This window comes from Convolutriloba macropyga, chromosome 8, assembly GCF_964194025.1.
Source record: "Convolutriloba macropyga chromosome 8, txConMacr16.3, whole genome shotgun sequence".
NCBI classification, from domain to species: Eukaryota; Metazoa; Xenacoelomorpha; order Acoela; family Convolutidae; genus Convolutriloba; species Convolutriloba macropyga.
The window spans coordinates 24937416-24952887 of record NC_134475.1 but is presented as its reverse complement, the minus strand read 5'-3'; the positions used below and the strand labels follow the sequence as shown (position 1 = coordinate 24952887).

General features: G+C 36.5%; 2 protein-coding genes across 3 annotated transcripts in view; both read left to right on the top strand.

Annotated features, from left to right (window-relative positions):
• The window catches only part of LOC142344625 (trafficking protein particle complex subunit 2-like), a 580178-nt gene that overhangs the window by 523166 nt on the left and 41540 nt on the right, over positions 1 to 15472 (top strand). The gene's annotated exons all lie outside the window — the stretch shown is intronic.
• The window catches only part of LOC142344619 (vacuolar protein sorting-associated protein 51 homolog), a 56626-nt gene that overhangs the window by 819 nt on the left and 40335 nt on the right, over positions 1 to 15472 (top strand). The window contains exons 2-10 of one of the 2 annotated variants that reach the window (XM_075396426.1): positions 16 to 134; positions 468 to 664; positions 3513 to 3734; positions 4021 to 4362; positions 4660 to 4765; positions 5126 to 5152; positions 5644 to 5824; positions 13198 to 13436; positions 13668 to 13790. In XM_075396426.1, the coding sequence (XP_075252541.1) occupies positions 16 to 134; positions 468 to 664; positions 3513 to 3734; positions 4021 to 4362; positions 4660 to 4765; positions 5126 to 5152; positions 5644 to 5824; positions 13198 to 13436; positions 13668 to 13790 (1556 nt within the window). The remainder of the gene's footprint in view (positions 1 to 15; positions 135 to 467; positions 665 to 3512; positions 3735 to 4020; positions 4363 to 4659; positions 4766 to 5125; positions 5153 to 5643; positions 5825 to 13197; positions 13437 to 13667; positions 13791 to 15472) is intronic. The other variant, XM_075396427.1, reaches the window with a different exon arrangement.

Sequence of the window (15472 nt, the reverse complement as noted above, 5' to 3'; positions counted from 1 at the left end):
GACTTTATTGTTTAGAGATTCGGTTGTTGGACAATGATATGCAAACTTTGGTGTATGAGAACTACAACAAGTTCATCTCCGCCACTGACACCATTAAGAAGATGAAGACCGATTTCCACAAAATGGAGGAAGAGGTTAATTTGAGACCGTGTTTGTTAGTCATAAGTCCTAGAAGTGTCACCTTACATAGAAGGATTTTCTGCATTTGAGTTTTGAGGTGGTCCAAATTGGAGACATCAAAAATTTGTTAATGGGAAATCATTCATTATCTTCAACTGATTAAAAGCTCTACCATTTTGTGAAGTATTTACTCAAGTGTCAAAAGGTGGTAAAAAGTTTTAACACTTGAAGAGATCAATGCGCTGTTTCTAACAAGATGACTTGCTTTACTAAGATATTTGCCAGAAAATAACCAAGATTTAGCTATGTTTGTTAACATTAATCACAAGACGATGTTTGTTTTCCAGATGTCAGAGCTTCGTGATAGCATGGCTGCAATTGGTCGTCACTCCCAATCAATAGACCAATCACTGCACTCGGGCAGAGACCAAATACAGAAGTTAAGCTCAGTGCACAGAATGTTGAAGAAACTGAAACTGCTGTTCGAACTCCCCTCAAGAATTTCCAATTGCATTGACGTGCGAGCTTACAATCAAGCCGTCAGGTAGGCAGTGTTATAAAATTGGAAAGAATTACGGTGATATCGAATGCATAGATGTTCAGCAGAAATTTTAAATGGCCTTGAAAATTCGGATTAAGTGCTTTTGAAGTATATTTTTGCCGAAAATTTAAAATCAATTGTTTAGTTATCTATAAGATAATTAAGTTAAATTAATAATAGTTAAGATAATAGTTATAGGGGGACTCGACAATTTATTTTAGAACGTATACAAACTATTGTGCTCTTCTGGTTGAATTTTGCTTTGTATCGCTTACTAAGAGGTATGGGGTGCCATTATATCGCATAGATATCGTTATAGGGGAATAATAGGGCCAATTTTTGATCTTCGTAGACCATATCCACGGCTGCCAATGAGACAGTTCATAATTCAAATAGTAAAAAATTGGTTGGGAAAGTTTTAGTTGTCTTCAAATCTTGTTCAAATCCAGAAAAATTCTTAGTGACGCTAAAGTTATTATGCCAAATTTGAGTTGATTTCGTTCAAGCTGACATAGATAATGACATTTCATCGTTGTATAATTTTAATGATATATTGCTATCTCAGTTAATGAAATCGAATTTAACATTTCAAATGCTTGCGCAGCTAATGGAAAATTTTGAATACTGGAGAATGATCCGTTTTGAAGTACGATTGAAATTGATACGTTGTAATGCTTTTTGCAATAGTTGGCCGTCAATACTATAAATACCACGCTATAAATGATAAATCAAGAAGGTGATCATTTGTTTCAATGAATGATTTTTTTCATTCTAAACCCCTGTCTACGCTGCGAAAGCTTTATCAGCGATATGGCTGTTGTTTCTAACCCTGTTCAACTGATTTTGTAGGGATGTATTTTTGGCGCGATTTTCATTAGTCAATGATCGGGACATCATACAAAAATGCCTTTTGAACTGTCCAACTAGTCTCAAGAAAGTATGTCTTATTGAGGATGTAAGCACTATGCACCTAGACTAGAGGCATGTTGCGCAATTAGTTAACTTTTTACTCTAGCTGTTAATGGATTTTTTCGTTCTGTTGTCAGTACAAATCTTAGCAGTCTAACTAGTGGCAGTTATCTGGAGGTCTGCTGGCTATTTACCTTTTATAAGGAAACAATTCAAAACTAGCTCAACTAGTTTAGTTTTGTCCGAGTTTTAATAATGTATAAAAACTGGCTTTGAGATTTGCACATGCAGTATCTGCACATGCGAGGTCACTCAGACTCAGAGGGTCCCTTTCAAAGAAGCCTTAAAGCGCTTTGGAGGAAAGAATTAAAATGAATAATGCTTTAATTGAGCCGCAATTGCAGTTGTGACTCTTTTTTTCGAAGAAATTTTAGGTTACAGATTTTAAGAGATCATGGCCTTTATGGCAATTTTGTCGAATAGAGAATGATTAATTTTTCCAGGTAAAGTGCTGTTAAATGTTAAATTTATTCTCATCAGTTTTCAATGCCTTTTTTCATTGATTGTGATCTTTATCATTTATCTTGTCGTTTATCTTGATTGCGGTGCCACCTTGTGTCAGAGGCTACTTGGACTGCTGATTAATTAGATCGCTTATAACTAATTGTTTGTCGTGTGTCTTTTTGTGCGACATTTTTGCTTGATCGTTTTGATTCTCCGAGTGACTTGACGTTTTCGTTTTTGCGTGATCTAAATTTCTCTCATTCAGGGTTTCAAGTTGCTGACCTTAATTGGCGACAGCTCACTACTAAACACAAATGAAACGCGCACAGAAATAGGTTTTGTTTTTTTACTATTCTTTTACGTTCTTCGTATACTGAACGTCACAAGTAAATTAGCACCACCTTAATTTACGGAGTAAAAGTTCAATTTTTAGCGTAATTCTGCTCCCAATTGTGATCAAATAAAAAAAAATGCACTATTGACTCCATTGACCTACACTAGTGCTACCTAAGAAATTGACGCAATACGTAATGTTTACTTACCAGATATCTCAATGTATCGTTGGTGAACTGCATCCATGTTTCACAAGAATACAGATTTTGTCTCAAAATGTGATATTTTTACTTGCGTTTACTAAACTTGTGTTAATATTTTTTCTACTTGTGTTAAACATTAAAACGAAAAAGATTAAAGAAAAAGATTAAGAGAATAAGATTAAAAGAAATTCGTGACAATTTTCTTTTTTCTAAAACTTGGATAGGATAACTTTTCAAGATATCTGGTAAGCTACCATAGTATTATCTCAATTTCACTGGTAGGCCGGAGCACTGGTGTAGGGAATAAATGATGCAAAAAATTTTTTTTCGAACTTTGATCTAAATTGGAGTAACATTGCGTCCAAAAGTTGATTTTTTGTAAAGCTAGTGGGTACCAACTTCCTTTTTATCATTTGAAGCCCGTTATTGAAACTATTGTGCCATTGCTGCCCCTTGGCTGACAAAGGCTGCACTAAAAAGAGCCTTCAGTCGTTGAGAGCAATTCGTTGCAGATTAGTTAATGTTATTGTCCAACGTTGAACCAGCGGCAAAAACTCTTGACCTTAAACCTTCCTGCTAGTCTCTGGCGGACTTTACGCACATTTTTTTTCCATTCGCCAAATTTATTAGCCGGCATTTGCACAATATAGCCTTTATTATTTGGAACCGGCGAGAGGGGGTAGCTATGATTGTCGATGTCAATTCGTGATGTAGTCATATTTTCGACGGTCGCGTATCTCTATGCGTCAGTATAAATTTGTCTCTTTCGGCTAATGATAAATCACCTAATAAATTTCAACGATAACTATTGTTCCCTTTTTTTGAGAAATTTATTAGTTTTTGAAAAGCAGAAAGTGTCATGCGAATTTTACAGAAATGTGTGCACTACTTTTCAATTTCAGGTACTACACGAAGTCCTCAAAGATTCTAGAGAAGTACGAGCACATATCGTCTTTCCGAGCAATACGAGAGGAATGCGATGAGATCATAGTGGGACTTGTGAGTAAGCTGGAGATGCAACTGGGAGAGAGAAGTGCTTCTCCGAGACAGCTGTCCCAGTCTGTGGAATTGTTGCTTGAACTGGGACAGTCGCCTAGTAAACTTTGTGCACAGTACCTATTACAGTTAGTCGATTTTTGTTGTCAGTTATGCTCTTGTTTCTATAATTGATTTGTTTTGATGAGTGACATCTAATAATTTAATTTTTTTTATAGTTATGAGCTTTACTTTGGAGCATAAAAGAAAAATCGAATTGGCAGAGACAGCCTAATGCGTTGATCTGCTGTGGCTCAGAAACATTCATTAAAAGTTATAGTTTTGGATTTTGCTGCGGCGTCGTGATAATGAATAATCGGTCAAAAACCTGTGCGACTATTTTTCGTCACCCAGTCATGTAGTATTCTATTTCAGCGCGCAAGAAAAACTTGACGGGGACTTAGCTCAACTTACAAGTCAGGTGAAGCGTATAGTTCCACGTGCAATCTCTCCTGTGAGTCCTCAAGGCGAATCAGATGACAAGTCATCATCGCCAGGAAGTGTCACTGAGAGCCAAGCAAATGACGTCACCAACAACCCTTCATCACCATCAGCAGCCGCAGAGGACAAAGGGGCATCACCCAAGAGGACTATTGCGAACGAAGATGCCTCAGGGTTGTATATTGATGTGCTGGAGTATGTGGATATTGGGTGCAATGGATTCGTCACTAACATCTCCCTAGTCATATCAACATACCAGAATTTGTTCATGAAAACGTGAGTTACTTGATATTTTTTTATTAATTAACGAGATAGCCTTGACACTGATTGGAGATATTGATGGTTGGAATACAATATATATTAATAAGCGTAGCAAAAATTGGATACAAGTGAAGTGAACAGAATTGTGTACATGATTTATACAGCCAAAACTCGTGTACAAGAAATACCTAAGTGGGAAAAATGAAGCACATGAGCTGAAGTATAGGTTATTGAAATTACAGCCACCACCATGAAAGACTTTTCTTCTTCTCTCGTTGATTTGTTTTTTGAATTATCCTCTTGCTGTGTTAGGTCATCAGGTGATGTTCTGGTTGAGATGACAAACCAGCTGAACGAGTTTGCCCAATCCAACTTGGAGAGATACATTGACCTCATCAGACAGCGTGTTGAGTTTGAGGTAGTAATTGACGTTCAAAATTCTCCTATTGTGTATCTTCTAACATATGCTCTTCAGTTGAAATTAAGTGTACGTGCGTTATAAAGTGTTAGATATAACCAGAAAATTATCAGTTGATTTTATGTCTGGCTTCTATCAGCAATTATATCCCTCTAACCAGAAAGGGGGGTAAAAACCAATTTGCCAAAATGGGGATTGTTTTTCTGAGCTAGAGTTGGGAAGAGCTTCCGAAACGCCAATATTAACATTATTTTGGCCTACTTGTTAGTTTGGGTTTGTTGCTCTTGGTGCTTCTTGGATTTGTCTCTCAACATTGAAACCCTGCTTTGGGCTCTGATGAACTTTTTTTTCAATTTTCAGTTATCGGAATTGTGCGCCAAGCCTGATGTAAGTTGAGATGAATATGCATTTAGAGTGAATAAATATCTGAATGCACGTTTAGATTTGACCATTTGTTTCAGTGCATAATCCCTACATACATATCGATTCCAAAACTGACCCTGTCCCCATTCTAGACTTAATCCTGTTCCTTACTGTGAAAGAAGCAAGACTGTTCCCGAGTTGACCGCTTAGTTCTCAAATTAGACAGCAATTCTCTGCCCCGAAATTGATAAATATCCCCTTGAAGTCGTGTTGAGAAACTTTGATGTTCCTCAATGGTCACTATCTTGTCTGTTGATATTAGTGTGCATGGTAATTGTGCATAGTTTAGTTTCGAAATGAATATGCGTTGGTATCAAATTCATCAATTGCATCCTAAAACAATGGTTTTAACAGCAGCTTTGGCAAATGGAAATGGGTAATAAGGTATGTATAGGGTTAAATGTGAAGACTTTTCAAGTGTTTTGAGGAATCCGAAAGCATTGATTGTTTTTAAGGTTGAACTGGGAAGTACAGTGTTCCTAGTGAGAGCCCTGGACAGGTTCTACCGGCGAATTGTGCCCCTGGATAAACTGATTTCATCTCTGTCTGTGGGCAAGAAGAGTCTGGCACTAATCTGTCACGCGGGCAAAGCAATGTGCAATAGATACTCAACTATACTGCAGCAGTCATTCTTAGGTTGGAAATGTTTTTGAAGCAAATCGATAATGCAACCACAATAAAATTCTGCATTTAGATGGCTTATATACACCATTTTCGTCTGATATGTCGTGGATGCTGCAGTTTGTGGTATTTTTTTGCAACAAGTAAATTAAAATTATAACCATACGGTTAAATATACTTGAAACAAAAAATACTTCAAATCATTCAAATAAAATAGTAATAAACATCAACAAAATTCTTAAAGAATCACATTATAAAATTTTCTTCCGATTGTTTGCTTCCGATTGTTTTCATTCCTAACTTTTAAAAGCTCCTATATTACTATTCAAAGTCATTTTTTCATGTTGTGAGAGCAAGAAATCATTCAACGTTTTCTTAAAAACGTTTCCATTTTTTGCCAACCGAAGCCACTGGTAACTTATTCCATTTTTGTACGCATTGACGAACGATCGAATTCATTCCAAAGCTGGTTTTGACATTCTGTCTAATTTTGAATTGTTTTGTTCGAGTATTTTGATGAAGATTCAGATACCCGTGAAAATGTTCAGAATTTTCTGGCCTGGCTATATCATAATGAAATTTGATCAGCGACATTTTTGCTATTATTAGCTCAGCTGGTAGGGTCTTTGTCTGGACTAGCAGATCTCTCGCTTTGTCATACTTTTTGCGTAGAAAGCACACCTTTATACCCCAGTTAATGTGTCGGTTAAGGCGTTTTAGGTTTTTTGCAGATAAGTTTTCAAAAAAGATTGCCGAAAATGATAAATGTGAAGGTGATTTTAGATGAAGAATGCGCGCGTTCAGGGGAATTTGATGTCTTATTAAGTAAATTGATCTTATAGCATGAGCCATCTTTTTTAAGGTTGTATTCAGCTGCTCATCGAAACTAAGATTCCTGTCAATTTGAATACCAAGATATCTGCAACTTTTTTCTGTTGTGAGAACTTCGTTTTTGTAAAAAAGAGATCCGAAATCAGAATTATCGCGCGAGAAATAGATTAATTTGGTTTTGTTTGTATTCAAAGTTAGTTTGCTCATCTCTACATATTCTTCTGTTTTTTGTAAAATTTCCATGACTTTTCCATGTAAGCTACTTTTCTGTCCACAACAGACAATACTTGTGTCATCTGTGATTTGAATTACTTTTTCCGTTGTGTTAAATTAGACGAGAAATCGTTCACATATAAAAGAAAAATGAGTTGTCCTTAAACAGTTCCTTGTGGCATACCGTGATTCACAATTTCACAATCAGAGAACATGCCATTAAGTTTTAATTTTTGTCTGGGGTTGGTAAGAAATGAAAACAGTAATTCTTTTGCTTCCTGGGGAAAAACCATACATCTCAATTTCTTCAAGGAAATTGTTATGCGAAATGGAATTAAACGCTTTTGCAAGATCTAGAAAAATAGCAAGTTTCTTTGCTTTGATCTAAATTAGGTGAAACTTTCAACCAGTTCTAAAACTGCATCTTTCGCTGACTTTTTTTTCTGAAATCCAAATTGCTTTTTATTAAAAATTTTATGCTTATCAATGAAATCCATCATCTGAGTCAGGAGGCGCTCAAAGATTTTTGAAAACTCGGAGTTACAGAAATTGGTCGATAGTTTGTGTTATCTAATTTATTACCTTTTGAAAATTGGTGTTACATAGGCTAGTTTTATTTTTGTTGGGAAAATTTTCTCCTTAATGCACTCATTTAAGGTCAACTGTAAATGTACGCCTATAGCTAATTTGCAAGACTTTATGAGACGATCGGACTGATCTTCTGTTTAATGAATTTCCTTTGTTCCTTTCTTGTTTGTAGTTTTTGGAAGAAATTCATGCAAAAATCGTTGTGCGCCTCCCTTATTCTCTTGTTAACTAATTTTCTTAAACGCTTAATTTGTTTGTACGTCTCGCTGTCAGGACTTTTTTCAATTTATTGAACAAAAATTGTTTTTGAGCAATCAAATGCTTCAATTCTTGTGTTAACCAGGGCTTAGATTTAAAATTTTCTCCCCCTTTTTTAACAGTCTGAAATGGTGCGTGTTTCTCAACAATTTTCTCAAAAAATATCGATGAACGAATCAATCATATCGTTGCCATTCTGACATTGGTACATTATCCACCATTCGGCAAGGGCAAGATCTCTGTTACATTTAGAACGTGAGAAAAGTCGAAATTTTCTTATCGTTATTATAATGTCACTCTCAGATTTCTATGAGAGGTTTGATTCGGAGATAACAAGAAAATGATCGGTGTTAAAAAGAGTTGTTGTGACATTGTGCGCAATTATCTGATCTTTCGAAATGAAACAGTGATCAATAAGTGTAAAATTTTTATCAGTACATCTGGTTGCATCCCTTAAGTTAACAATTTCTAATCCTAAATTTGACGCAAAAATGTCTAGTTTACTTTTTTCTGTCTTGTTTAAATAATTCATGTTGTAATCTCCCAGCAAAATAACGTTATCTGTAACGCTATATGCCACCGATAGTTCGGTACTTAACTGATCAGGAAAATACTGCCCAAGACGTTTGTTTGGGCAATAAGAAACGTTAAAAAGTAATTTTTCAGTCAGAGGGTCAGTTAATTCAACCCAAATGGATTCAAAAAAACTCTCATCAACCGTTTCAATGCTTGAGTTAATACTGATTGAATATGTTTTCGGAACAAAAATACCTACTCCGCCCTTTGAAGCCCCTGTTTTGTCTGATCTACATTTCCCAAAGAAAGTATGCGATGCTGTTAAAAAATTTAATTCAATATTATAATCAGTGTCCAACCAGGTTTCAGTTACAGCGACAAACGTATTAATGGGTGCTGCTTGCAGAAAGTTTCAAAACTCTTCAAACTTGTTTTTCAGGCTTTGACAATTTATAAGGAAAAATAATAGCGAATGGCTTGATCCTCTGTTTTTTTAAGTAACTTGAATACTCTATCAAAGTTTCCAGTTGAGGACCTGGGATCAACTCGATGTCACCTGACAGCATGAGACGTACAAGTGAACAAAAAACTAACAGTTTTAGGAAGAAAACAAACATGCATGAATCAACTGTGCATGAATCAAATGCATGAATCAAAAAATAACAAACATTAGTTTGTTGGAATATTTCTTTTCAAATGTTCGCCTATGAATTTCAGTACGATTTTCTCTTCCCATAAATATACTGAAAATTAAAAATATCAAGAAAAGTCGCATTGTTCTATATTTCAACAAACCATCAGCCAAATTTATAATGAGTTGGAGGTAAAAGTGCTTGTTTTGGATGGAAACCAAAAAAATTGTTGTTATGATAGTGAGCAAAATTTTTTCCAAAGTTTCGGTTAATAACTCTACGTAGAAATTCCGAACATTTCTGACAAGTTTAGGTATACCATGACTGACTGATGGAGGTACTTTATCATTACTGATATCTTTGGTTTCCAGCATATTATTCAAAAAGACAACGTCATTGTCAGAAACGCCACTCAACTCCGTTGCCACGTTTTCTAACGCTTCATTATATTCGTCTGTTTTCGTTATCTTTGCTGCGACCAAAAAAACATCTTTAACTGGTGGAATTTTGCAATGTGCAACTTTGAGTGGTGACAGTTTCTTTATCATTTCTGACGCAGATTCCATTAAAATACTAGCTGTTTCAAAACCGCCATTTCCCGAATCAATTTTGTTTTGTCCAACATGTATAATAGGATTTTCAATCTTGTGATAACCGTTGTATTGTTTCACAAAATTGGATAAGTCTTGAACTTTTGCTGAAGGATAGGAGTGTATAGCTGTACTTGAGCTCAGATCTTTTGATGAACTTTTTTTCGTATGTACTATCCGAGATTGTCTTCGTCGATCTTGGTATAAACTTTGGATAAAAAATCTTGGTTTGTTGTTGATGCTGTTGAACTTTGTTGTCATGGATTTGGTTCGATGTTTTTTCGTTTACTTTGTTAATAAGATTATCAACCATTTTGTTATTTTGCTGTCGGAGGAAAGCATTTTCATCTTTTAGTTGTAATAATTTATTCAAATTTAAACATTCACTTATCAAGTCTGCTTTCGTCATTTTTTCAAAATCTTTCCTCTCCTTATGTACCTCTGTCATTGTTTCAAAAAAGCTGTGGTTTGTGTGTTGTACAAAAAGCGCTTGCGACTGACCTCTTTGACTTCTTTGTTTTATCTTACATCATACTTATATTTAAGCACAATCCTTAAACTTGATCGCAATCCTAGAAATGATTGGTGTCATATCAATGCTTAAACAACTAGGTAGGAACTATTTTTCTTCGGTTGTTTGTCAATATCTGCCAACAAACATCGATGGTGGATGTTTGAAACGCAGAGATCCCTCTGCGATGCCTTTGCTTTTTAGTGGAATCACATGTACCACTTCACTTCATTTTTTCTGCTCATATCATTTGCGTATAATTCGCTTCTTTTCTCACTCGATTTCGCTTACATCACTAAAAAGTATCCGAGGACTGTAAAGCTTTTAAAGATAATGATTTTCTCAGATCTTGATTTGCTCATCGTTTTTTTTTTTGAAAGAGATTTGTAATTTTGCTGATTTTATGACAATGCATTGATGTTGTTGCTGGTCTTAATTGAAGTGGGAGGCAAATATTCAAGTACCTCTGGTCTTTTATTGAATATTTCAGTCCAACCAATTGGGCTTTTTTGACCGATTTTTTTCATTGAACAACAAGAAATAAAACTGTAACCACTGAGATTTATCCCACATTTTGACCCTTCGAGATGATATTTTCAAGTGTCTTTGCGCACAATAGTTGGGAAGCAAACATTTGATAGGTTTGTTGAGATTTTGGCTATAAGATAACCAACAGAATCTATAACATTTTAAGTGGTAGATTTCTGAATCCCATTTACTCCTACTCGAATCTCAATACTGAGTATCTGTTTTGATAGGCTAATTTCAAATAAAGTCATTACTAAAGGGTTCAACAGGCGCATATTGTAGACAGAATGTAATTCTATTTAGTTGCTCTCGAACGAAATACGATGCGATTATTGTAGTCGTGTCTTACGCAAAAATTTGGCTTCACCTTGCGCGATTTGACTGTTCTTCAAACGATACGGGATGAACTGCTTAAGCCCGAGGGCTTTTTGTCTGTATAGGTCTCTTAGAGCCTTTGGGGAGCGCTTTTGTATGGTTCATCGAAGCTCCTGATGAAACAGAATTTCATGGTGGTGTTAACCGCTCAATTTTCTGCCCCCTGACAGTGCGACTGACCTCCATTTTCTTAAGCCATCAACTATTAAGTTCGAGAGCACTTCGTTCGAAGGAATTTTGTTATATTTAAACTTGATATTGTCCGAAATCAAAGGTAATATTTTTGGCATGCAACATTTAGGTGATGTCCTACTAGCGAAATGAAAACGTTATCGGAAAATAGTTAACTTCGTAACCTCACTCAAAATTTTAATGCATTAATTGCTTGCTCGGAAACGAAGCTTGTAGTACTTATATGGGCCCTGTCGGTCTTTTTATGAATCAAAGGTATTTTTTTATAGCCATCGCCTTACTCCATCGAGATCCGCTACTCTACCTTAAATCTAGTTTTATTAATTGTTTGCCAGAAGTTTAAATCAATCTAATTCTCTTCTGTGTTCAAAAACATGCAGTTGAAGGTCTTTTTACGGTCTAATTATATCACTTTCAATGGAATGAGAAGCAATTAGTGTCAACGTGTGTGTTTTTACGACTCGAAGAGGAGTATTGAGATTCTACAGGTTTTTATGACTCCAAGAGGAGTATTGAGATTCGACAGGTTTTTACGACTCGAAGAGGAGTTTTGAGATTCTACCGGTTTTTACGACTCAAAGAGGAGTATTGAGATTCTACAGGTTTTTACGACTCGAAGTGGAGTATTGAGATTCTACAGGTTTTTACGACTCGAAGAGGAGTATTGAGATTCTACAGGTTTTTACGACTCGAAGAGGAGTATTGAGATTCTACAGGTTTTTACGACTCGAAGAGGAGTATTGAGAGTCTACAGGTTTTTACGACTGAAGAGGAGTATTGAGAGTCTACAGGTTTTTACGACTCGAAGAGGAGTATTGAGATTCGACAGGTTTTTACGACTCGAAGAGGAGTATTGAGATTCTACAGGTTTTTACGACTCGAAGAGGAGTATTGATATTCTACAGGTTTTTACGACTCGAAGAGGAGTATTGATATTCTACAGGTTTTTACGACTCGAAGAGTGGTATTGATATTCTACAGGTTTTTACGACTCGAAGAGGAGTATTGAGATTCTACAGGTTTTTACGACTCGAAGAGGAGTATTGAGATTCTACAGGTTTTTACGACTCGAAGAGGAGTATTGAGATTTTACAGGTTTTTACGACTCGAAGAGTATTGAGATTCTACAGGTTTTTACGACTCGAAGAGTATTGAGATTCCACAGGTTTTTACGACTGGAAAAGGAGTATTGAGATTCTACAGGTTTTTACGACTCGAAGAGTATTGAGATTCCACAGGTTTTTACGACTCGAAGAGGAGTATTGAGATTCTACAGGTTTTTACGACTCAGAGGAGTATTGAGATTCTACAGGTTTTTACGACTCAGAGGAGTATTGAGATTCTACAGGTTTTTATATTTGAAGTCATGACTTGAACTTTTGACTCTTGTTTTTGAACACTGACTTCCGTTTTAGAACGTTGACTTCTATTTTCGAACATTGCACTTATAAGTCTGGATCCTATATAAGTCACCCCTACTTATCTAAACTGCAGACCCCCCCCCCCAACCTACCGGGGCCCCATCTACCTGCCCCCCACCTACCTGCCCCCCCCCCCCCCACACACACACACACACACACACCCACCCCGACGCTTCGACTATTTTTCGGTATTATAACGGCTATGTATTTTTAATGCAAATTTTTCGATTTGCAGTTTTGCGCTTTTCTAGATTAATCGTTGTCTTAAGTGACTTTATCACGCACTTCGTGTTGATTTTTAAGGGATTTCAATCGCTCTCACTGCGAAAAGTTTGTTGTTCAAACAAAGCTGATTATTAGAGAGACGATGACAAGGCCCTGATATCCGAGTGGTTAATACCTCTGTCGAGGTTACGGAATCGGACTCAGGAGGTCGGGTTTGGAACCCGACTTTCGTGTTTTTGCACCCACAAAGAAAAATTTATCTAGGCTACAACCCCTGAATTAAATTGCCCTGCCTGTCATTCGGGGAGGAATTTTTCCGATGTTAGTCGGTTTATGTTCTTGTTATACTTCTGAACAGAGGTCAATAACTTCAATTTATAGTTCTAATGCATTCTGATTTGTTTCCTTTTGTTTTTTTGCAGTTGAAGTTCTATCAGGTCTATCGCTGTCACATTTTGCTATAAACTAGTTATGTTATACCTTTCAAATATTTTTCTCTGATTTCTAGATGGCGTGTTGACTCTGCGACAGCAGATAGTACAACAACAACAGTCACATTCTCCTAAAAGCGTATCAGCAGCTGTGGGATCAAATGCTTCTACCGCTACCTTGAGTGGAGATCGACTGTCTTCTGGCAGAGATGCGACCTCCTCTCCTTCAGGAGGCATCTTGACTCTGTCGGACATGTTGGCGGCATTGGAGCAAAATATTGTAGAGAAGTTAAAAGCGGTGCTGACCACACTCCATGTTAGTTTTGTCAGGCTATTCTGGTACGAATATTTTACGAGATATAATAAGCAGTGGTTCCAAATTATGTTGTGTTGTTCTCAAAAGTAAATTTTATATAATAAAGAAAGTAATGGTTGTAACTCGGGTTTGAATTTTTTCAACTTCGTACTGAATAAAGAGAAAATTTAGAGGTTTAAAAAGAGAAAATAAAAAGACGTTTTTAGTTTACATTTCTTTACTCTGCTTCAGTCATTTGCAGCGCCGGACATCACCTTCGCCTGTCGACCAGAATTCAGCGAGGAATTCTCGAAGAAAGACGTGAGAGAGGGAGTCGTGGTCAGGTTCATCAAGTTCGTCCTACAACACGCACAGGTTAACCAATAATAGTACGTGAAGACAGGTGTTCTAGTTATAAAAAACCTCGTGTTAAAAAATAACACTTATTAAGACGTCATTTGTGATTATATATACCTATTGTTATTTTTTAGAAAATGATGTATTATGCATCAGTTTTATGGGAGGTCTAATGGAACGTGAACCAGTTACTTACTAGCCTAGTTTGCTACACTATTACACCACCTGGTCATAAGCTATCGAACTTGGATATCTTATATTCATTAATAACCGCCGTCAGCCTCTCAAACGGCTATTATTTAGGCGGTCTCCTTTTTTAATTGCTCTCAAACGAAGTTTGTAGCAATTAGATTAGTCCTTTTGGTCTTTTTTATTTGTGCGATTTTTCGCTTGACCGATTTTTCGTCTGACGCTTTTAACTTTTGTCCTCAAAAACGGGATAAACAGGTAGCGCCCAGCGGGCATTAAGTGCTCTTAGAGCCTTTCAGCTCAAACTGTTTTGGAAACTCATACTTATACTTACTTCCAAATAAGTTTTCTGCAAATCTATGAAATTGTTGCGATCGCCTACAACTTCAAATTCGAGCGATGATCCAGAGGGGGAATAAAGTGGTGCAGTTTTTTGCTCAAATGATTGATCAAAGGTAACTAGCAAAGGTGATTTTTCAAATAAATCCAAGGAGCTGTGAGTGGCATCGGAAGGTATTACAATATTAGTTCGCATTTCTGACTCGAGAGAAAAAATCCAGTCGACTCCTTCTTGGCTGTAGTTTTCTTGAAATGATTTTTTAGTGGAAAGTTTTTTGTAGGTTCGAGGTTTAGCATAGTGTTGTCTTCGACGTTTAATAGCTTGCCGGCCCCGTGTTATGCGTGAATGGAGATAACCACCAATTTGTTTGCGGGCTGTTTTTCACAACCGTGCTTTTCAACGCCTGCTTTGCCTACTTTCGTTTCGTTGCTACTTCAACCAACTCAGGTGCACCCTGCACTAAAAGCTCTCGACCAATTCTTTTGGCGGCGGGCCATATAATTTTTCTTGCCAATGGTAAAATAACTCTTGCAATACCTGCAGCGAGGGCTCCAAAGCCACTTCCTCTTTGACGATAAGGACCAAAGAAATGTGGTATTGACTGTGATGCTTGGTTGCTGAAGTAAGCTTCCATTTCACTTGATTTTTTGAAACTTTAAGCTTACTAACACTTTTCCTGTACCATTAAATGGAATAAGTTTTCCGGCTTCGTTCCTCAACTCCACTTTAATGTTCTGAATATTGTTAGAAAGTATGGGCTTGTAATCCAGAATTGTAAATGTCTTGTGATGAATGGGTGTAACAGTGTTTTTGCTGCCGTTTCTTAAACGTCTTTCGGACTCAATGATTTTAATTACAGGAACTTTCACGTCTCTAATATTCTGATATTCTATGACGCCTGTTTAGACAAATATTAATTGTGAGCCACAAGTTATGTCATCTGGAAAAGCACTTAGGTGTCTATTGAGTGTTTTGTGTGATTTGTATCCAATATGAATGTATCCATCATGCGAGTTGTCTTTTATACCCTTGAAGCCGAGAATACTTGGAACTTCTTCGTTTTCACATGAAAAACCCTCATTCGCTCCGAATTGTAAAACCAATTTATGAGTAATTTTCTCAAAAGTAAAATCAAATTGTTTAAACTGAGCAATTCACCTGAGTTTATCCA